Source organism: Mesoplodon mirus (genome assembly GCF_964341445.2).
Source record: "Mesoplodon mirus genome assembly, chromosome: 18".
Lineage (NCBI taxonomy): Eukaryota > Metazoa > Chordata > Mammalia > Artiodactyla > Ziphiidae > Mesoplodon > Mesoplodon mirus.
Window position 1 is genome coordinate 12281018 of NC_138994.1, and position 24442 is coordinate 12305459.

At 50.7% G+C, this 24442-nt stretch overlaps 1 protein-coding gene across 1 annotated transcript in view; it reads right to left on the minus strand.

Moving 5' to 3' along the window:
- TBCD (tubulin folding cofactor D) overlaps positions 1-24442 on the minus strand; it is a 176301-nt gene that overhangs the window by 57923 nt on the left and 93936 nt on the right. The window contains exons 14-16 of the mRNA XM_082602994.1: positions 17249-17405; positions 8184-8241; positions 3811-3840 (exon numbers count right to left, since the gene is read on the minus strand). Of these exons, the coding sequence (XP_082459120.1) occupies positions 3811-3840; positions 8184-8241; positions 17249-17405 (245 nt within the window). The remainder of the gene's footprint in view (positions 1-3810; positions 3841-8183; positions 8242-17248; positions 17406-24442) is intronic.

A 24442-nucleotide genomic window follows, 5' to 3' on the forward strand; every position in this document is an offset into this window, starting at 1 on the left:
GCCCACCCCCCACGGCTGGCAGGAGAATGAACAAGACGACTGGGAGGTCACATGTGGGGGCCTGACAGCCAACACCCAGGACCATACTCTGAAACAGGGGGTTGGGGACAGTCCCCCTTAACACACCCAGGGACACACTCCCAGCCTAGGTCCCGGCCCCGCCCCGAAGTCTGCAAGTTATTATTGATACCACTCTCTGGTAACAATACTTGAAAATCTGAAAACAAGACAAATAGTTTTTTTTTTTTTTTTTTGGCTGCGTTGGGTCTTCGTTGCTACGTGTGGGCTTTCTCTAGCTGTGGCGAGCAGGGGCTACTCTCATTGCAGTGCACGGGTTTCTCATTGCGGTGGCTTCTTTTGTTGCGGAGCACGGTTCCTAGAGCGCGTGGGCTCAATAGTTGTGACACGTGGGCTACAGGGCACATGGGCTTCAGTAGTTGTGGCTCGCAGACTCTAGAGCGCAGGCTCAGTAGTTGTGGCGCACAGGCTTAGCTGCTCCACGGCATGTGGGATCTTCCCAGACCAGGACTCAAACCCTTGTTCCCTGCATTGGCAGGCGGATTCTTAACCTCTGCGCCACCAGGGAAGTCCCCAAATAGTTTTCTACAAGGACATAAATGACAAACTTTCCACCAAGGAGTGAATGCCTTGCTGTCACCAACCATAGGAGGGTGTGGTGAGGCCTGGGTCCCCAGAGCCCTTCCCCACTCTGAGCAAGCCATAGACTAGGGACCCACAGACTGCTAACCTCCCACACCGTCTCGAGGGAGCCCTGCACATGAAGAACTTGGGATCTGACTTCATATTGTCAATGGACCCCAGCGTGTTCGTCACGGACACAATGTCAGGATCAGAGGTGCGGTTCCCAAGCGAACCTAAAAGCCAATCAGTCTCCCGACACAGCTCAGTGCAGGGGATGGCCCCCCACCACCCAAGGGGCAACCGCGTGCCGGGCTGACTCCTGCTGGATTCCAGTCCACCCCAGACCAGCCTGAGGCCGAGTCAGACAAAGGCCACTGTGGCTGCAGGAGGAGGTGGTGCCCTCTGCTCCACCACCCAAGCCTGCCGCCCCCCGGGCAACGTTCAGATGCCTCCTGACACCCCAAGATCTTCTTGGTTCGGCCACTGCATACCGAAGCGTCACATCTCTGTCCAGACAGCTCATCCCTGCAAGGAGGGACAGAACGGACAGAGGGGGCTGTGTTCCAGCAAATCTCTCCCAAGGTTTCTCTGGGAGCTGGGAGTGGAGACTCAGGACCCCTCGCTCAGGCCTGAGTCCCCGGTGGGCAGGGGTGAGCCTGGACGGAGAGATGGGCCCCCCACCAAATTCCCCCTGCAAATTCCCCCATCGCTGAAGGTGGCCAAAGACAGGGTCTGTGCTCGCACCCGGGAGCCCGGAGGACATCCCACCCCAGGGCCGTGGACAAACGCGCCCCCTGCTGCCCCTCACTTGCGCTCCATGCCCTCAGCAAGTCGACCACACGTGGCCACTAAGAGCCTCGCCCCACGTCTGGGAACGCATGTGCCCTCTCCACACTCCCCTCCCGCGCCCCTATCTCCTTTGGCAGGTTCACATCCTTCTCCTCCTCGTTCCTGTCAAGCTGCAGAAGGACATCACCGGGTGCAGGCCCACAGTAAGCACCTCTTAAACGTCGGCATGGCTTCCCCTGGACCACGCAGGCCAGTCTTACCGTAAACACCAGTGCACGGGGAGACGAGGAGGGTAAGGGCACGAGGACCCTAGCTGCTCACCTTCCTTCCCTGACGGACCCCACAACCTGAGTGGCCCCCATGCTCCGACTGCACAGGGAGCAGTACTGCCCAGCTCCTGACCGCCCTGGTGTCTTTTGGAACCTGGGGTTCTGCCGACAGGGGTGCCGTGGGGGCTGGAGGTGGGCGGGAGACACCTCTTCTCCTGGGCTCTGATTTTCAGGGTGCCCAGTCTCCCCTGGCTCAGCCTCCAGCAGTTCCCTTCTTGACCACAGCCCCCGCCCTCCTCTGCAGGCCCGGATCTTGGCCTGCGGGCCCCTCAACAACCCCACATTTCTCCCTGTCAGCCTCCCTCGTCCTGCGGGCGGCACTTGCTGCCCTGACACAGTGAAGCCTGTCGCTGCCAGAGGTTGGCATCTCTGTCTAGTGACCCGCTTTCTTCTAAGTTTTCAGGGCTCCAGGTAGACAGGACTAAGGGACACCCAAGGATACTGGGTCTCAGTCACCTCCCAGCCATGGAAGAAAGGCTGTGACCTTACTGGGCTCCTTCCACAGACAAGCACACCCGCAGCATGAGGCAGCACCCCAACAATTTCAAGGTAGCACGAAGTCAAGTTCAAGATGACTGATTTGGTTCCCTCTGTCTTTGGCAATGACTGTGGAATCCGAGACTTCGTTTGGACCCATCTTGGCATCAGTTTAGCCTTAACGCTGCATTCAGAACTGGACACCTCACCTCAAGGCCCCGGCCCCTCCCACACACACGCTCACAGCTCACAGCACAGGCTGCAGAACCTCCAGCTAAGCCACCCTCCTCTCCGCCCCTTGGCTGCTCTGTTGCCTTCGATGGAAGGTCAGCAGGTCGGCTGCCCTCCACAGACCTGGTCCAGCCTGAAGCCCCGCTGGCTCCTCTCTCTGCTCCACCCTGAAGCCCCGCTGGCTCCTCTCTCTGCTCCACCCTGAGTGCTGGGGGATCCCTCGCCAACACCCAGGCCACGTGGACGGAGGCGCCTCGCCCAGCAGCCCACACTTCCGGGAGAACTTCCCACCGTGCCCCAAACGACACCCCCGTGGAAGCCACAGCTGCAGTATCACCCCCTCTCCCTGGCCTTTGGCGGCCCAGGAAGGGCAAGTGGACCCAGTGCTGGGAATGCAGGCCCCGGTTCAACAGCAAGGCCGGCCCCGCTGTGGGAACCCTGACAGACTCGAGGGCATCCAAGGGGACAGTCCCTGCACGCACGCTTTCCCGCAGATGTCCAGGCAGGAGTCTTGGAGTCCCGTGTTTGTCCAAACCTTCCCTCCTGTGCACGCCCACCTCTCCCATCCTCCCACCTGCTGGGCAGCCACTCTGCGTGGGCTCCCCTTGGTCCTGCAGCCTGACCTCTGCCCCTCAAGGCCCATCACCGCTTGTCCCCAGTATCACCTGCTGATCCCCAGGCCCACAACACACTCACCTCCAGCCCAGATCTCTCTCCTGGAGCCCTTCTGAGCATAGCTCAGACTTCTCTCCTGGGCTCCCCGGCCATGGGAAACTGACCCTTGAGATGGCTCATTTGCTGCCAGACTGGCCACGTGTGCCAGGGTGGTCATTGTCACACACAGTATGAATGACTTGGGGATAAAGGCCACACCTCCCAGCCCAGGCTGACCGCAATAAGAGGTTCAGGGCCGGGGGCACGATGTCAAGTCAGGAGGGGCCGTGGGGCGGCTGGCAGGTGGAAGCTGGCTCCTTCCACACGTGGGACAGGCAGGGGTCACGTCTCTGCCCCTGCCCTGCCTGGCTCCTCTGCCCACACCCCTCCAGCGCCCACGGGCAACTGCTGACATCAGAAGGCCCCCGGCAATACACAAGGCACTGATTTCTGACGTGTGTGAAAATTACTTACACATTCAAGTTTCCTGTAAAACAACAACTAATTGTTTAAAACTTGTGTCAACACTCACCTGAGTCACATTATGAGTGAATCTGCGACTGGAAGTCACAGTGTGAAGTACTAGCTTATTCTAGGTAAATTCTTTACCCACATTTGTAGCTTTACTATTTCTACTTCTACATCTACAGGAAGTTTTAGGAATGAAGATTTCTGAAAATAGCCATACCTGTCTTCCCACGTTCTCCTGGAAAGCAGCCTAGGAAGAGAAGCACAAACACGGCAGTGAGTTAGGTGTGTACTCGCTGGACATGAGTGATGGACGCACAGCAAATCCAGTGCAAGACACATGAGCTGTGACGGTTTTTTAAATAAAGGTCCTCACTGCTGGCCACTCAGAGCCTCAAGGGTGGTTTATCTTTCTGTTTTTACGTCCTGGTGTGCTTTAAAACCATGATTTAAGAATTCAAGTTTATAAAATCAGCTTAGCGGCCAATGCTGAGCTTCACACCAAAGCCTAATTCAAGGTCTTAGATACAAAAATAAGAATAGAGTCATATCTATTTGGTTAACTAAAAGCCCAAAACACAAATCATTTTCCTGGGGATGTGTGATGACAGCTCACAGGATGGTGACACTGAGTGCCAGGTCTCCCCATGCTGCCTTCCCCAGGACCTGCCACAGACACGCTCCACGTCCTGCTCACAGGCCCAGAGCTGGGCTGTTCACAAGGTCGAAACATTACCTTAGAATGAGGCATCCTTAGGTGGACCTTCTTGCCACCAGCTAGCAAATGCCCAAGGCGTGCAGCTGCGCACAATGCAACCTCATCGCCACGTGCCTTCCACCAGAGAGACAGGGCAGAGGGCAGAGGGCAGGTGGCTGGTGGCTTCAGGGAGCACCTGGGAGGGGTGATCCTGCCTGCAGACGCAGCCCCAATGCCTGGGGCAGGAGCTTCCTGGAAATGAGGTTGTAACCTCTAGGACTTTCATTTCAGCTACAACTTCATCATCCCCTGCGGGGCGCTGGGAGGAGCACATGCAGTTGTGCACAAGGAATCAAGACAACGGAACACAAAGACCCCCACGTGATGTTTAAATGTGCACCCGACGCCTCTGGCAGGTTACAGAGAAAACCAGAAACTTGGTCGTCTCCAAGACCTCGCACTTGGTGGCCCTGGGGAGGCACAGCTGGACTGGCACTTCCCCAAGGGCCCTCATGCAGCTTTCACACTGGGAGCAGGGAGACTCGACTTTTGCTATGTACCATTTTGCACCTTTTGTAATAAATTCATTAAAGGAAATTTAAAAGCAAAAATGAAACCGACCAAAAGTCAATGGAAAAAAGATACAATGCCAATTTACATAACATGCAATATTTAGGAGCACATTTACTATTCTGGTGACATCATTTAAAAGGTAAAAAATAATACGAGATTTGCATGAAAAAGCACAAGTCCTAAAATGGTGACACAATGTTGAAAAAAAAGAAATGGGAGGAATGGCTCTACCCAGTATTAGGGTTACTAGAACGCCATGGTAACCCAGACAAAAAGACAGACACAGATCGATCGGACAGAACAGAGAAAATCTTCAGGATCGAGAGCTAAGCAACGAATTCTCAGATTCTCAGACTTGACACCAGAAACATGACCCATAAAAGAAAAAACTGGTAGGTTGGATCTCATCAAAATTAAAAAAAACTCTTGTGCTCGTGAAAGACCTTGTAAAGAGGATGAACAGACAACCCACAGGCTGGAAGGAAGAACCTACAAACCACTCGCCCAAGAAAGAAAAGACTCCTAAACTCAACAATGAAAACAAACAACCCCGTGAAAAAAGGGCCAGAAGACTTTGCTGGGGCTCAGGGCAGGCCACCCAAGCCACGTATTGATATTTTGAATTAAAGTTACCTGAGAAACAGCCAGTAGGAGAAAAATGATATTAAAAACACTCTTGACTGTGAAAGCAGGAATAAATCTCCCATGTGAACGTACCCTCCCCACTCCAGGAGGAGAGAAAGCGTCCTCACCACCAGTTAGGGAAATAAACCTTGTCAGTTCTTCATGAGCCTCTTTGTTAAATCTCCACAAATAACTGTTTCTTTGTCTGAAAATGATATAAAAACAGCCTGCTTTGGTCACTTTGTGGGTCCCATTTTTATGAGACCTCCGTGTATACGAATTACCTTGTTGCTTTTTCTCCTGTTAATCTGTCTCGTGTCAATTTAATTACTAGACCAGCCAAAATCCACCAAGAAGGGTTGGTGTGGGGGGAGGAATTTCCCCCTCCCCAACAACTTAGACAGACACGTCACCAAAGAGGATATGGGTGGTAAATATCACGTGAAAACCTGCTCAACATCACTAGCATCGCCATCAGAGAAATGCAAGTTAAAGCCACAACGAGCTATCACCACACACCTAATCAGAGTAACTAACGCAAAAATAATGACAACACCAAATGCTGGTGAGGCCACAGAAAAACTGATCACTGACAGAATGATGGAGGGAAGGTACAATGGTGGAGCCCCTCTGGAAAACAGCAGGGCCCTTTCTTACAGAACTAACCATGCAACTACCATATGACCCCAAAATTGTATTCTTGGCATTTATCCCAGAGAAAGAGAAATTGTGTTCACACAAAAACCTGTCCATGAATGTTTACAGCAGCTTAATTCTTAATGGTTCCAAACCAGAAACAACCCAGAGACCCTACCATACATGAACAATTCAGGCAGCTGTGGCACAGCTGGCCAGGGGACATGACTCGGCCAGGGAAGGGCAGGACGGAGGGGCTGCCAGTACTGCCACAGCCTGGATGGACCCTGGGAATCGTGCTGCAGGAAAGGCAGTCCCAAAGGTCACACCGTGTGAGTCCACGTATATCACATCAAAAAATAATACGGGGTTTAGTACTAAACATCCAATTTGGAGTCCAATGAAAAAGACTGGGACTCGTAGCTACACCCAGGCTTCAAGGACATCTAAGGTCAAGAGAAGTGTGGCTCCCTGGCCCCATTCCCTCCTCCCGAACCTGCCACCAGAAGCCGGTGGCCGCTGGGGAGACACATTTGGGGGCCTGCTGGGCACTTTCTAGCATGTACAACAACTAGCATTGAACAACCACTTAATGGGACATCTTTTCACAAATTCATAAATATATTCACCGTGATTAACCAGGTGGGCCTCCAGTCTGTCACTCTCCGTGACACCCAAGTATGACGGGAAGGCCATCCTCCCAGGGCTGCTGGTGGTGGTGAGAGCCTCCCGGCACCTGACAACCCGGAGAGGTGGTGCCCCCAGGGCACAGGACGGAGAGAGAGGACAGCTCACCACCCTCACTGAGCTCCCACCTCCCGGGCGTTGGGGAAAGAGGCCCGAGGTTGCTGGGCGGGCTCCCAAGGAGAGCACAAAACGTGAGCACAAACAGGAGCCAAAAAGGACGAAACACGTCTTCACGAGGAAGCAGCTTTGCGGTGAGAGAAATTTCATCCCCAATAATTAGGGACTTGATCCTGACATTTTCAAATGAGGTTCGAACAAAAGCACCTTTCACTGCCTTAGCCTTGCACCACTAGGTAAGCAGGGGTCACTTAGGTGGTGTTTAATGGAAAGAATTTCTGCTGATTTTAAAGGATTTTAATTTTAACTTGAAAAAACAATTATATCTGTTGTTTTATTCCACCTCTTCCCTAGGGTAAAAAGTATCAGTGCTTTGATTTTATTACTGCTTCCCAAAATTAGCTCTTAGGTTCCAATAAACAGAAAAGAAAATATAAATATATATATATTTTTTTAGGCCACACTGCACTGCTTGTGGGATCTTAGTTCCCTGACCAGGGATGGAACCCCGGGCCCCCTGTAGTGGAAGCACGGAGTCCTAACCACTGGACCGCTAGGGAATTCCCCAAAAGGTAATTTTTAAGGACAGATTTAACAAAAGATTCTTACTGTATTTCAGTGAGTCTTACAATTACTGCCTGAGGGTAAATATCAGGGCACAAATGTGAAGACTTCTCAAAGAATCACCAGGCTTCCTACTGATGCTCAAGACGAGAAGAGAAACTGCAGGACACAGATGAGGTCCTGAGCTTTCCTGGGAAACTTTTTCTTGAAACCAGAAAAGTTTCAAGGACCCCATGTAATTCAGGGAACAGAGAGCAGGCAGGCCATCAGGAGCTGCAAGGGAGCAGGGGGCTCCGTGACCTGATGGAGCCCCTGCATCTGAGGACGGAGGCTGCGCTTCCGTGACACCCCACCAACCAGAAGGCGAGGCTGCAATGCTGATCCCTGGCCAGACACTCGTCAAACAGACAGCAGCAACCACTGTGCACACTTGCCCACTCCTGAGCTGTGGACCCTCCAGGCCCCCTCTCCATCCCCACCTGGACGGGGGGCAACCCGTCCTGACCCACCCTCCACGGGCTATAGCCCACTCCTCGGCTGGGACCCAGAGGGAGTGGGCGCCACCCTCCATGGGCCCCCATGCCCTGGGCATCCCTCCTGCTTCACAAGCTGGTGACCACAGCCTCTCCGGGGAGCCGGTCACAGGTCAGAGCCACCCACACCCTCAAGAAAAGGAACAGGACAGGAAAACTTACAGAGGCTGCTCTCCTGCAGTTTACATCTCGGTCAAACACGGCAGCGATCACCAGTGCGCTGTGAGAAAAAGGGAAGGCGATTAATGAAAGGGAATCTGCACAGACGCCTGGGATGCTGACCCCATAGTCTCCCTCCTCCACATGCCCACAAGCCCGTCTGTGGCTCGGGGGCCTTGGCTAAAGAGACGCTCATGGGGCAGCGAGGGTGGCCAACCCCGACTTCATGAGAGCCAGCAGAAGTCACAGGGAGGGTGGCCTCGTGTACGGGCCTCACAGGGCAGGACGAGGATGGCAGGGTCGGGGCAGGATGACAGGTACAAACAGAGAAACATGTGGGTGGCCAGCGGGGCCCAGGGGGCCAGCAGGAGCGATGAGCCCTGCATCTCCCCAGAAACTGTAGGCAAGCACAGAAAGCAGCTGACGGTCCTGCCCCCACGAGCCAAACCACAACCGAGCTCCGCAAGAAGGAAGTCCCCAGGCTCACGCTGTCCACCAGCTTCACTGAAACCTCCCTTCACTACATGATCACCCTCAACCATCAGGGACAAACCAGAAGGTACTTAAGTGCCCAGTCGGATTTGGCAACAACAGAAAACAAAGTGGGGACAAAGTGCTGTTTCTAAGTGTGACTTGTAAATTTGCATCTCCTATCAGCCCACAGAGGAAATGTTTGAAAAAGGGTTATTCAGACACACAGAGATCACCTGAAAGGGGTGCTGGCCTCCCACCCGACAGCCATTCTGTTTGGTATTGAAGTTGTAGAACCCAACCCTACAAATCTGTCAAAACCCACAGAACTGTTCACGACAAAGAGTGAATTTTCCTGAATGCAAATTAAAAAGAAACTATAGGAAGTGGGGTCCTGCAACAGCAGAGGAAATGTGCCTGCGTTACATAGAGACACTACACTCGATGGACGGGGAGGACACACAGGAACTCCCTCCTCCCGGGCGGGTGTGTTTCTCACGGGGGAGGGTTAGCAGTTCTGAAACAACTGCATGTGGATGCTGCAGAGGAGGGAGCCAGGATGAAGAAGCACTGCTCACAGGAGGCCAGGGGACCTGGCGCTGGGCTGGAATCACAGGTGTCCACGCAGCTGGCCAGGCTGGAGGTGCAAAGGATACGCTGTGGAAATGCGAGTGGAATCCAGGTCTTGGATTCTAAATACTCTCCACTCTGAGGAACACAGACTCCTGGAGGTGGTCGACTCCAGGGCTGGGTTGAGGGGAAAAGAAAAGCCTGGGGCATCCTGTCATGCTAGAAATTGAGAAACCATTAAAAACAAAGGCGCAAGGGGGCAGGGAACACAGGGCACAGAAGCCAACCTGAAATTGCTCCCAAAAGCCAAAGGCAGAGCAATCTGAGCAACGAAATAACCAACAGTGCTAGAAGATAACCCATGGTCCACACTGACATAAGTAAACAAAGGAGCAAAAAGCAGAGGAGACATGTTTTCCTATGAAAGAACCATCATTGCTAGCCTAGTGCAGTACCTGATGGGTGCTGGGTGTGAAAACTGGATAGTTACATAGTCTCAAAGTACTCCCAAAATGTTTATTATTTATTTAAAAAAAAACAGTCACCTTACAGACCTCAACTGGCACAGTGAGTTTGGGACGCACCCCAAATGCGACACCAAGAGGGCAGGCACATCGCCAAAGAGCAGCTGCGGTTTAACCACTGGCCCCACACAACGCTCATTCCTCGGTCCCCTTTGTAAGAGGTCGATATTCAGGGAAGCTGGTGAAGGGCTTTTATGGAAACGTCTATTATTTTTGCAATTCCTCTTTAAGCCTAAAGTTTGTTCAAAATTTAAAGTTTTTTTGAAAAGCCACTAAATATCTGAAGATTTTTAAAGATCCAGTACCAGTATTTGGGGTCCTTTTACTAGGTGAAGCTGAAATTAATTTCAGCAAAACTCTATTAACAGAAAGTTATTCCCTTTTCCTCTCTCAACTCTTTATTATATTATAAACTACAGCCAAAATGAGATTTTTAAAAAATACTGGGCTTAACACTAAAGGAAATTCATCAACTTTAGCAGGACCAGTTAAAGATTAATTGATTCCATTTTAACATCATAATTGTTTTTGTTAACAAAATCTGAGAAATCATTAAACTGATCAAGACATTTAATACTGTGATCTTTCAATAACCAAAAATTACACAACTACTGTTCTTTTTTTTTAATTGAAGTATATAGTTGATTTACAATGTTGTGTTACTTTCAAGTGTACAGCAAAGTGATTCAGTTATACATATGTGTGTGTGTGTCTCTATTCTTTTTCAGATTCTTTTCCCTTATAGGTTATTAAAAAATATTGAGTATAGTTCTCTGTGCTGTACAGTAGGTTCTTGCTGTTTATTTTATATATAGTAGTGTGTATAATGCCATTTGCAGCAACATGGATGGACCTAGAGATTACCACACAAAGTAAGCTAAAAACAAATATATGATATTGCTTATATGTGCAATCTAAAAAAAAAATCATTCTAGTGAACTTACATACAAAAGAGAAATAGACCCACAGACATATAAAACAAACTTATGGTTACCAAAGGGGAAAGGCGGGGAGGGATAAATCAGGAGTTTGGGATTAACGTATACACACTACTGTTCTTAACAAAAACATGTTTGGTGTTTTATTCTAAATGTATTCTCATCGTTGATGGAAATTTAAGTATTATATTTGCATATTAGTAAGAGCCTTTTTTACTTTTATTTTTTATTAATATTTATTTATTTATTTGGTTTTGCTGGGTCTTAGCTGTGGTAGGCGGGCTCCTTAGTTGTCAGGTTGCGTGGCACGCAAACTCTTAGTTGCGGCATGCGTGTGGAATCTAGCTCCCCAATCAGGGATCGAACCCAGGCCCCCTGAGTTGGGAGCGCAGAGTCTTAACCACTGCACCACCAGGGAAGTCCCAATAAGAGCCTTTTTAAAAACTCCATAAGATCATATGTATTCTAGGAAAAGATACTAACCAAGAATTTCTGCTTTCCTTTAACATCTGACACAAGAAAAATGTTGACGTATCTATACTTCCTCTGTACCAAAAGTTCACATTTTACACTGAATTCTTAAAATTTCCTGTCAATCTATTTGTCCTAAATTGCAATTTTTAAATTATGGAACACTGATTAATGAGGAGAGAATGGAAAAAACATAGAGAAGAAACTTAAAATCACCTGCCATCCTAACCCTACAGGCCACCATAACCCCTGTAAGGTCACTACTAAGTTATGCATCAAACCACTCTGACCACCAGGCCTCCCAGCTGTGGACACTCTGGCCCTGCCCAGGGCATGCTGAGCCCAACTTCAACCTAGCTCCTTGGTGCAGCCGAGACCACTGAGGCAAGTCCAAGTCCCATTCTGTGCCACCGCCGCGCCGTGCAGGTCAGCCTGCGGGGCCTGCTCTGTGGTGCCAAACGGAGACAGCATGGCTTCAAGTCTGTCCGCTTACGCTGTGACTTAGCCAAAACATTAATGAACTCCTGTGCCGAAGGGTCCTTCCCAGCTTTGTCGTGTGTGCTACCTCCTTCCAGCCCCTCCCCTGAACCTCAGTCGGCAGCCGCAGGGAAGGGGCTCTACCTCCTTCACTCTTCTGGCACACGGTCCCCCATGGTTACCTGGCAGTGACGGGGCCCAGGCCAAGCTCGGGCGTCCCCACCACAGGTGACGCCGCTTACGTTCTCCTGTAGACCCCTCTCTGTGCTCAGCCTGAGGTGGGTCTGTGGGCCTCCCGCACCCCCGTGGCAAGGCCCAGCCCACTTGGCTCGGTCCCTGTGGTCACTTGCCACACAGCAATGATTCCTGGAGAGACAGGGTGTCGTGGGAGCCTGGCAGAAACTCCCCTGAATGGCACGCAGTGGTCTGCCTCTGGGCACAAGCCTCCTGTCACGGTGAACACACCCTGCCTGTGGTCACAGGAGCAGACCCCGAGCTCGCGAGGGCCACAGGGCCAGGCCACCGACTCAGACACGCAGGGTGAGGCTCGACCGAAGGCCAGCTTCTGAAGGGCTTGCGTTGGCTACAGCCTGAGAACCTGACCCTGGGGCACTAGAGACAGGCCCAACCGCCTCCATCAGATTGCTTCTGCATTCACAAGTAAATGGCTTCAAATACTGGCTGCTTTATCCGTATTTTACCGAACTTCACAGAACACAGTAGGACAAATATAACAGAACCACTTAAAAAGCACAGCTCTTAGTCAAATATAGACTCAAGTTAATTCAACAAATCCACTGTGTATATACCTATGAATGCAACAGGTTTTAAATACTGTTCTGATTTGGACTAAATTTTGAAAATTACTCTAATTTCACACTTTCAGAACAAAACTGGCTTATCTAGAAATACTAGCATGTTTCAAATAAAAGTAGGTATGACAATATTGGTTAAATATAAACATGAGAGCTCCCCCAGGGCCCCCATGTCCCATGTGCTGTGAAGTTTTCCTCAGCAGGATGGGGCTGAACATGAGTCATGTGCTTTCACTTAGAATTTCAGAGCGAGGTGCAGGTGCCAGACTGTAGCCAGCAAGGACCACACCGACCACAGCCACTGGGGCTGGAACACTCTCAGGTATTTTCACCTGCTTGCTTTCGCTGGGAGAGTTCAAGTAATACTTCACCAGGATTTCCCAACACAGAAAGATGCTCTGTGTCAAACAGAAAGGGACTTTCTTTCTTGTCCGAGTCAGGGGAGCTGCGTGCCTGGACCTGCTCCGAGCTCCAGGCACCTGGTTTTAGCAGGTACAGCAAAGAGCAGATCTCACCCCGAACTCAATTGTTGTTAGTTTGTGTAATATTTTGTAGCAATAAAATACAAAATATACTTTTTAACCTTAAGTAACAGTAATCTTGTCATTTCAAAGTCAAAAACTTTTTAAAATATCAGACTAATAATTTCTTACCCACCCGTGTTGTCTGAAAGTTTCAAGTCACATTGGTTTTGGAATAAATTACAAGACGCGCCTGTGGCTTTCTCTAAATCAGAAGAATCAAAGCTCATACCAGCTGACACAACGGCGAAACACAAGACATCTTTAAAGTGCTTTTCGTTCGCAGCAGAGCTAAAATGGAGTCTGAGGGGAGACCTAACAGGTGGACAGCGGGGAACACTCTGGTCAATAATTGCCACTTAACTTTTCTCGAAAAACAGAAAGGTTATCTTCCCCCTGGAAGTCTGCCATCAAGAAACGCTGAGTGGGAACAAGACATAGCTTTGAGCAATGCTTGCCATTTCCTGATTTTTCAGGACAATCTTGCCCTCGAGGAAGAGATCTGGGAGCCAATCCCCAGGCACTGCCCACGCTGCCCTGCTCGCCCAGCTCGCTCCGCGAGGCTGAGTCGGGCACTGCCCCCGGTGCGGGAGGGGCCCTGCAGGGTTGATGTCAACAGGAGCTCGGCTTACAAAAGAGTTTCAGGTGAGGAAATCGCTAGAAGGTGACAACCAACACACATGCTGGCAACAGGGATCTTTTTTCCTTTTCTTGCAAATAAGCTTTTTTTTTTTTTTAGTTTCTGCTTATAACAAAGTGAATCAGTTATACATATACATCTGTTCCCATATCCCCTCCCTCTTGCGTCTCCCTCCCTCCCACCCTCCCTATCCCACCCCTCCAGGCGGTCACAAAGCACGGAGCTGATCTCCCTGTGCTGTGCGGCTGCTTCCCACTAGCTATCTACCTTACATTTGGTAGTGTATATATGATTACTGGTGAGATGGTACTTTCTAGATAATGCACAACCATCCTCTACCATTTTAACTTTATGTGTTTCTTTCTCCCTAAATTACACTTGGCTTTTCAGGAAGCCCTATGTACTTATCCACAAAATAATTATTCCATCTCTTAATGTGTCTGAATATAACGCTTAGGAAATACAGGTTTTCAAAATCGACCAATACTAGTTCAAACCATGATTAAAATGACCTAAAAACTTCCTTTTCGGTATTTACGAAACAGAGAGGGTAAGCACATATTCACAGGTGAGGTGGAAAAACAGTTCCTCGGGTTCCTTTAAGAAGGGGAGCAGGCCGGAGCAGCTCCTTTAGGAAGGTGAGCGTTCCTTCCCTGCACGGCCCTCTGAGCTGGTGGCCGGCCACGCTCTGACCTCTTCCATGGGCTGAGCCCAGCCCTGCCTCATTATTACCACCACCTGATTCTTTTCATCAAATGTTTCTAGTTCATTGACAGAATTACAGTTTGATCTCAACTGTCTACTTTTGCAGGATCTACTGAAGAGTTTGTGAAAGTATAAAGATAGCAAGATTTTATCATGTGCCAGGATGAATGGGCTTAAAAGCTGACAATTAAAATGTGGCCACTTATTACAAACCAAGGGAGGCTGATCTCAAAGGACACACCCCAACCGATACTCTGGGGCAGGGAAGCGAGCGCCAGCAGCATCCTGCAGACTCACCTGGCACTGTGACTCACCCTCCAGCCCGCCCGCCTGCCCGCTCCACCCCCCCTGGGCCTGCAGTCTAGATGGACCGGGAAAGGCTGGAGCACAGGCTCCCTCGGAACCTGCCAAACTGGACTGAGAAAGCTGCCGGGCATGGCTCCAACAGGCACTTGCTGATCCAGTCCTGGGATGGGCACAGGGGAAGGGGACAAGAGGGGCCTTTCTGAGCAGAAACTCCATGAGGTACTAACTCCAGGGTCAATCAGGAGAAATTAGGAGGGCTGTGAAGCAGGAGTCCCTGGGCTCCCCTGCAAGCTGGTGGTTTCAGTGTATGTAAACTCATCAGTGATTGCTTGGGCGTACCCAAGACGTCAGGGAAATTCAGCCTCCACGGAGATCAAAGGCCCAGGTGAACCACATGAGTTTCTGCGGACGGACGCCGCCACCAGTACACGCAGCTGTGATCTGTCCCTCGTGCTGAGTGCCATTATTTAAAATGAGTCCCAACTCAGAAAGCTCGGTGTCCTGACCACCCACCTGTACTCCGTCCCCCCAACATTCCAGTTCCCTAGGGGGCCCCACAGTAGGGCTCGGCCCACCCCTCAGCTGCAAGCAGACCTGCATCACCCTCGTCCAGCAGGTGGGCCGCACAGGCCTCCACCCAGTGGGGTCGCTGGTCTCTTCAAAGCCCTCTCCCAACAGGCGCCAGCTCCAGGAAGTAACCCTCTCGCCAAAGGGGGTCTTTCCTTTTCTGAATAACAGGGCGTCACCCTGAAGTAAGATGTGCCGGTGCCCTTTCAGCCTCCAGGAAAATTGGACAGGAGTCTGTGAAGGGCCGCCCACGCCGGGAATCCACATTGACAGTCACGCCACGTGAGCAAGGGCCAGGCTTAACACTTACCAGCACTTCTGCTCACAGGCTGGTATTCTGCATTATAAAACCACTGCTGAGATTAGCATTGCAATGGTATCTGCTTTTGGGTGAAAGAGGCTCCCTTCCCAAGCCCAGGGCCTGCACAGAACCCTGCTCTCTGGCCCACTTATGCCAGCAGGGACAGCAGGACTCAGGACCCTTCATGCTATTTCTCTCCAAGTTGGTGACGAGGTCTTGTGACTCTGATGTTCTCACCTACGGGGCAATGAGAAGCTTCTCCCCGAAGCAGAGGACGTGGTGAGTGGTGGCCGCCCACCTCTGTGCCCAATGCCTCTACTGACCCTTCAGCCCTTGGCAATGCTTCTCCCATTGGGCTGAACCAAAGAGAGTCCCTGGAGAAAGCAGGGCCCAGGTTCCTGCAACCTTCCAAGCTCTCAGCCACAAAGGTTAAACTGAAAAAAGAAGCCTTGTCGGGATGACTTAACTCTGAACTGGGAATGACCATTTGGAGCCAGATTCCCCCACATCTGCTTCTGGCAGAGGCAGCGTGGCATTTGCAGAGCCAGGCCTGGCTCAGCTCCAGGCAAGCGTCCTTGGAGGAGTGGGAAGCCATGACACTGAATGAGATAGCACCCATCTAAGGGTTCATCATCCTGTGACTGCTGATGTAAACAATGAGCAAAACACTTTTTTGGCTTTCATTCTCTAGTTACAGAAGCAACTTCCAAAAAGCTGAGGAGCAGAACAAGAAAGCAGTAGGCAGCGCCTTCCCGGAAGCTGCATTAAACAGCAAACGATCTCACGTTTGCAGAGCAATGAGAGAGTGGGGAACACACGCCCGAGGGCAGGAACACGGGACAAAGGCACAGGCAGCCTGGTCTCCGCAGCCAGGCCTCAGGCCACGGTATCTCCACAAGCCTACTGCCCTCCCACCCCACCCGTCCCCTCCCAAGGATGGACAGGACCAGGAGGGGTCAGACACCTTTACAACCTCCTGGGAAGCAGTGCGTCTCCCTAAGCAGGGGTCAGAATCCTCAGGCTGCTCTGCAGGCTCCTCCTTCACGCGAGGGTAAAGACTGAGAGATACAGCCTGGCCACGCATCCGGAGCAGTAAACAGGCCTGAGGACCCTCTCCGGACCCTAGAGTGGCCCACGCCCTCCGCGGCTTTCCCCCAGGCCCTGCTGGCACTCAGAAGGTGGGAGGGACCCGATGCGCAGACCGGAGGAGGAGAATGTCAGGACAGAGTTGCCGTGCAGATGCTTTGAGACCTGGAGGGGTCTCCCGCTCTTTTCACGGCACCTCCTTTGTGGCAGGCGGCCTCCAGGACCTGAGAACAATGTTGCAATCCATCTCCTAGGAAAAGCCATCGGGTCAGTGTTACAACCATGACTAACCCAGAGGCTGCCGCCATGCTTGGCCGCCTCCTCCAGCTTCTTAATCAACAACCAGAAGCAGAGACCTGACCTCCCTTTTCACGTCAAAGGGACTCCAGTCCAACAGGAGACAGGGAAAAAATTAACTCACAACATCACTATACTGAGGACACATCTGTTTTGAATTTTCCCGGGCACAAACACAGGATCCTAAAAGTAGGGCTCAGGCCCACGCGGGTGGCACAGCCTGTTGCCCTCCTGCTCTGTCCAGGAAACCAGGGGAAATGTATTTTTCCAGCCTTGTGAGGCTGAGCTGGTTTTCACTGCACACGTGCAGGCAGGGAAGCCGGCGAGCCAATGCTGTCACTCCGCCACAGTGATTGGAAAGTCATTTAACAGGCTTTACCTTGAGATTGCGGCCACGAAGGGCTTCAGTTCCTGAGGCTCGTAGGCCCGTGCAAAGGCCCAACACACATAGCAGGCGGCGTCCCTGACGTTGGAGCCCACGCTGCAGGCGCCCCGCTTCTCCTCGTATGTCAGCGCCTTCAGGATCACGGAGACAACTGCACATGGGAGACAGAGACCGTGAGGAGGCCCAAAGCAGCACTCAGCTCCACAGACGCTGCGCCTGCTGTACCACAACCCTGCTGGCACCTCAGCCCCGGAGAGGCAGGTGTGAGCAACACACGTGGTCCCACCCGAAGTCACTCTGGAACCCACGACCTGCTCAGAAAGGGCATCTGCAAGGAAAACACAAAGCTACCAGCTCAACTCAGGTGAAAACGTTTCTCAAAAGTTGCCCCAGAACTCCTAGAGAACAGCACGGACATGCCTGCGGGGCGCACCAAAGGGATGCGGCCAGGCCTAAGGAGACACAAAGGGACAGCAGCAAGGGAAGGGGCTGGCATTTCACGGGAGCAGGAGGAGGGTGAGCAGCATCACCTGGGACACCTTCTGATGAGGAAAGAGTATCTGATCCAGAGGACACCTGACCCCGGAGTCTTGCTGTCAAGGGGACCGTGAATGATAGATGGGCTTCTAATTCTGCCCAAAAGCAGTTACCAGCTGGTGAGCAAGCTCGGAGGGAAGAGACTCCACTCGGAGGGAGGAGGCTCCGTTACACAGGTGTCCTAACTCTGCTCAGAGGGCATCTGTGACCTCACCGAGCTTTAGGGCTGAGAACTAGGATGACAAAGTAAAGCAAGCCCATGGTCATTCTGTGCTAACTTCAGGGATAACCCAGATACATTTAATTATCTAAAACACCTGTGATATTTAAAGTAATTTGAAGTACATACACACTGTCCTTCTGGTTCCATTTTAAAATGTCTCACTGAGCTTTTAATAGTGCACATGTAATTTTTGATTTTATAAAGAGAGGAGAGAATTTAAGACACATGGTAAAAGCACTGTAATGTTTAAGGGAGATGAAATTGTACTGTATTTATTTACCTATTAAATTTATCAGATTCATGTATTTCAAGTACTTGGGAAAGGTTTGCTTATTAGAGACATGTACTTAAAAAGAAAATATAGGGCTTCCCTGGTGGCGCAGTGGTGGAGAGTCCGCTTGCCGATGCAGGGGACACGGGTTCGTGCCCCGGTCCGGGAAGATCCCACATGCTGCGGAGCAGCTGGGCCCGTGAGCCATGGTTGCTGAGCCTGCGCGTCCAGAGCCTGTGCTCCGCAACGGGAAAGGCCACAACAGTGAGAGGTTCATGTGCCGCAAAAAAAAAACCACTCATGCATAGGGTTTTAAAAGTATAAAGGTACTGAATTAATTTTATAAATGAACAATTTTTTAAAGTTTCTTAAAATGATTATAATAGTAAAATGTAATAGAAATAACCTTCAGAAAACTTTTAACTAACAATTCAAAGGTAGAGTATTAATTTTTTTAAATCACACTCAATGAAATTCTCTGAAAGAACATGCTGAAGACTGAACATCAGTTCAATCTACTGATCCAAAACAGACAACGATGCTGCCATAAAGCACACTAAACAGCTCCCACGGTGTTTAGAGAAGTATTAAAAGTGAAAATGAGGGCTTCCCTGGTGGCGCAGTGGTTGAGAGTCCGCCGGCCGATGCAGGGGACACGGGTTCGTGCTCCGGTCCGGGAAGATCCCACGTGCCACAGAGCGGCTGGGCCCGTGAGCCATGGCTGCTGAGCCTGTGCGTCCGGAGCCTGTGCTCCGCAACGGGAGAGGCCATAACAGTGAGAGGCCCGCGTACCGCAAAAAAAAAGTGAAAATGAGTATCTGTTCTGAGAAGATGGCGTGGCCGCACATCCCAGCTCCCGGGCACCAGGGCAGAACCGCTTCTGTGGATCACCATCCAACACTGGGCCGCCGAGCACAACAGTGGACGGGCAGGTACAGAGCCCACGCCCCCCCGGGAGGCCAGGGGTGGGAGCACATTCTTCTATCTGTGCACACGGCTACAGTCTCCCTGTCCCAGCAGCACCACCCCTCAGGCCACATGTTGCAGACACGGCGAGAGATGTCCAGGGTAGAACTGGAACATGGTAGCATCCCATGTGGGGCAGGTGGTGCCCAGATAACTCATGCACGATTCTCACGTGCATGAACTGGTGTAAGCGAGTGAAGGTCGATGCGCAAGACAGCAGGGGAGATCAACCACTGAACAAAGCGAACAAAGGAAGAGCCGGAGAGCCAGCGGTGAGACGGATAGGGTCACAAAATGCACCAAGTGACCAAAGGCACAGCCAGAGGAGACCAGCCCTCCCTGAGGCAGCCCCACCCTCTCGGGCACGTCTGGACTGGGATCTCCCCTGGGTCTGGGCACCTCACTTCTCTCTCTTCTCTCTCTACTGTAATCTGCAGTCTGAGAAAAGACACTCAAGGTACGGATTTAAGAAAAATGAAGCACCAATTATTTGCACATGCAACTGTCATCACAGAAATTATCTTCCAAAGAAATGTACCTAGAAAGTCTTAGGCAAAAAATAAAAAGAAACAATGGCAGAACTATGAATATTATATACAAATGTCCCCTCTGCCTTTTGCAATCTAAAGACTTTTGATTCTCCATAGAGAGCAACAAAAAATAGATTTGATTCTGTACCATTTATTTTGTATACATATGATGATTACTTTTAATAAGATTTATAAATGGTCACATAAATTTACTTAAAATTACACAAAATAAATGTACCCCAAAATAAAAATCTCAGACATTGTGTTATCAGTTATATGCATCTCAACCAGGACTGAGGAACTCAAGAACATGTTTCCTCAATATTAGCAGCACCGCAAGGGCACCTGCACTCAGAGTTCTGGCCGGGCACCCACGCTGTGGACACCAAGGTCATTCACGCCTGGAGCTGGCCTTATTCCTCCTCTGTGCATGCTGAGGACTCCAAACATGGAGCCACTCTCTTGCCAAGTTCTCATGTCTTCAATCCAATGGCAGTACAACACCCCACATGGGATATGCAAAGGTCCCTCAAATTCCACAACGTCTGAAGCAAAGCCCATCTCACCCACACATCCCATGTCAGCCAGTGGCCCGTGCCCCTCTGGGGCACAGTTCAGGGCACACTGGTCATCCCAGGGCTGCCCCTCCTTGCTTCCCTGTGTCCAGTCAAGGCCTGCCCCACCCATAGCAGCCACACCTCTGCAGAGGACCCCTTCACTCTGGTCCAGCATCTCCTTGCCCAGCCGCTCCATCACTGTTGGACCACTACTAGCCTCAGCCTCTGGTCAGCCTAGTGACTCACCTCAGCAGAGCAGAGCCCAAGCTGCCCATGGCTCCCTCTTGTGAGTGCCCCAGGGCCACTACACCAATTCCCCATTGGCCTCGCATCTCTCTTGGCCACTACCAGGTGCATGCCACCCCTCCCACCTGCAAAGCCCCCGGAGCCCTCTCTGCCTGGCATCATATCCTGGGAGCACCAGGCAAACTTCCCTGAGCAGGAGCCACTGAAGCTAACAAGGGTCTGCCTCCACCAGTCAGCACACCAGGAACTAAGCTCAGCTTTCTGAAAGAGTACCTGTCCCTCTTTGTCTACCTCCTAAAACTGAAGCATACAGTTAAGACTCAAGAAGCATGTATACCCAATGTTCACTGAAGCACTATTTATAACAGCCAAGACACAGAAGCCATCTTAATGTCCAACAACAGATGAATGAATAAAGAAGATGTAGTGTACATATACACAATGGAATATTACTCATTCATAAAAAAGAATGCAATAATGCCACTGGCAGCAACATGGATGGACCTAGAGATGATCATACTAAGTGAAGTAAGTCAGACATAGAAAGACAAATATATGATATCACTTATATGTGGAATCTGAAAAACAGTACAAATGAACTTATTTACAAAACAGAAATAGACCCACGGACATAGAAAACAAACTTATGGTTACCGAAGGGGAAAGGAGGGAGGGATAAATTAGGAGTTTGGGATTAACATATGCACACTGCTATATATAAAATAGATAACCAACAAGGTCCTACCGTATAGCACGGGGAACTATACTCAATATTTTGTAATAACCTTTAGGGGAAAAGAATCTGAAAAAGAATGTATATATATATATCTGAATCACTGGGCTGTACACCTGAAACTAACATGACATTGTAAATCAACTATACTTCGATAAAATAAAATAAAAAATAAAAAGACTCACGGAGCATGTATAAATGCCAAACCAAACCAGAGGACACTACCACAACTGTTTCAGATAAAGTAGTTAAATCTAATTAGCGATTTTAAAATTATTATCCAAACTTGAACTAAACCAAATCTGTAATGCTTCCAATTGGTCTTCATTTGTCTTACCTGGAAAAGTTCTAGTTTACCTGGAATTACTCCTAGTTTTCTAGTGTTGTTCATATTCACTCTCTGTGTTAAGAGCGTAGCCCATTCATGGCCCAATGAATGTCAAAACTAACAGGCTGTGGCACCTTGAGGGGAAGCATCGCATAAACTCGCTGTCACTGCCGCCCCAGATTCTCTAAAACCGCCACTTTACCCAGCTGCCTAGACACTTCTGGGGAAGACCGTTCAGCAACTCTATAGCCTGAGGGAAATCTGGATGCTAACTGCTGAGTCCCAATTTATCCGTCCATTGGACAAAATCAATCTCAAAATAGACAACTATGAATGACAGCGGTCAGTACTGTCCACTTCTACTTCAGGTGGACGTCGCACCCAACTACTGCACTGAGAAATGCTCAGGGCCCCCAGGGAGACGTCCACCTCCACAGGGACACGGCCCCACCCTCGACCTGCTTGCCTCCGAGGCCCCTGAGTGGCTGGGGGAGCCTGACCCCAGGTAATTGTGTGATGGCTCGTGAGGTCGACCAGTCACGAGGAAAAGGACATGCACTGTCATCTGTACCCACTAACAGACGTCTGCCTCAGCACAACAGAGACCCCCTCATGGCTGACTGGCATTTATTGGTGGGAAAATCGGCAGACTAGGAGGTCCAACCATAGGCTCATCTGGCCCACTTCTCTGTCTCAAGGGTCGGGACCTGCGCACCCGCCACCCGTGTGTGGCTCCAGGCGCCAGTCTTCCCTCGCTCCGCAGACTCCCTGGCCCTGCTCCCCAGCCCATCCACTTCTCTGTCTCAAGGAATGGAAGAAGGTCAGTTTGTGAGAGGGCAGTGGGAGCCGTAGGCTGCACTCGGGCTCAACCCTACTTGAGAGAGAAAAGACCGGTGAGGAACATGGGCTCTGAGTTCTGTGTGGCAAGGTGGCCCCCACAAACCCCAGCTTTGGTCCCTGGCCCCCATACATATGCATGTGATGTCCTTGGGTAGCCGCCTGGCCCTCCAACGACATGAAGGCGCTGGACTTCCCTGTGTCCTCCTGCATCCTCCCACAGAGCTAGGTCAGAGAAGTAGAGACCCAAGCCCGCCTGGGCCTCAGGGTCTCACTGCCAGCCCTGCCCACCCATGTGGCCACGCTGCTGCAGCTGCCTGGCAAAGCCTCCCTGGCAAGTCCCACCCCAGTCCTTGGCACGGGCAGTTTCAAACTCTTTCTCTCGAAAGCTCCAGTGACCCATTTATAACACCTGCCACAAACATCAGTAGCTGACATCCAAGTGCAGGTGAAGAAGTGCTGCCAGCAACAAACACAGGCCTCACTGCTGGACTGGGGTCTGAGAGAGGGGACTACGCAGCCACTGACAGCAACGGTGGGACACCTGCCTCACAGTCACTGGAAAGGAATTTGATTTTCACAAAGTAAAATAGCTCAGAAGGAGAGAAAGCAAGATGATGGATTTCTTCAACAAGAAAACTGGAAAGTGGGGCTCTCGGCTCCAATTCATCCCAAGGTGGTAGTAAGTACCGTGCCCCCAGGGGTAGATGGACGGGGTTGGGCCGGCTTCTGCTGCTCCTGGGCAAGGCCCATGGCTGCCCCCGACCTCTCAGGCCTTCACCAGCCTCTTCTGTGCGAAAGTATGCTCTGGGCTTCCAGCTCTGATATCCAGGGACAGGAAGACAAGAGACAGACCAGCCCCAGTCCATGCAGGGTACTGAGCAATCACAGAGCTTTGGGGAGGAGGTGGTATATGAAGTAGAAATAGTCTTTGCCCTAAACTTTTATAAGAAGTCATTATCAGAGAAAAGAATTCAAAAGCTAACAACTCTTTCCAGATCCAACAGGTTTAAAATGCAGAAAACTCTTCAATAGCATTGAACAAAGACCTTTCTCACGGTTCCAATTACACACTGCAAATACATGTCAAATATATAAGATTCCCCAGAGGGCTTCCTTTTGGCAACCCAGAGTCCAGCAATGTAATTTAAATACCCTTCTCTCTAGACAGCATGTCATTTGTCTAACGCCAATCGCCTAAGGACAAAGCAGCCTCCAGGTGACAGAAACGACTTAACCCTCAGAGCACCAAGTCCCCACTGCAAGGCTTACAAATGCACATCTCCAGAGGTCAGGAGGAACCCAGTGTACTTTTCAGCATCCACAAAAAAAGTCATCATACAGCCAGCACAGAAGTTATGTGTTTTGATAAGTAATGAATTATACTAATTTAAAAACAAACTCATCACATAAGGAATATCACTGCATGGGGCCAAGTCTCCCAGGATCACTGGGCCATGTCTCCTGAGATGCACTAGAATGATATCTCCCAGGATGCACTGGGCCAAATCTCCCAACACGCCCTAGAATAACATCTCCCGGGATACACTTGGCTGAGTCTCCCGAGATGCCTCTGAGCCTCGGCACATGATGGCGCTGTCTGGGGAGCCAACACTCAGACCACGAACCTGCCTGCCCAGAGTCTGAGCCCAGGAAAGTACCAGTTTCCCGGCAGCAGGTGTGGCCATCACCACAGAACTTCTACTTCATCCACCAGCACAAACAGCCGTCATACCTTCCTAAAGAATGCAGTCCAACTTGCTCAGAAAAAAATAGGTTGAATTTGCTGGGGGAGAGGAAATGACGGACAGAAAATCTGGTTCCACAGACATGTAGTTTTCGGTTCCCACAGGACACCTGAAAAACTATCCCAAAGGCCCTTAGCTGACCTGTGGGCAGCACTGCCAGCCACAGCACCACCACTCAGACTTGTGTGTCGGCCTTCCTTGGAGGGTGAGGG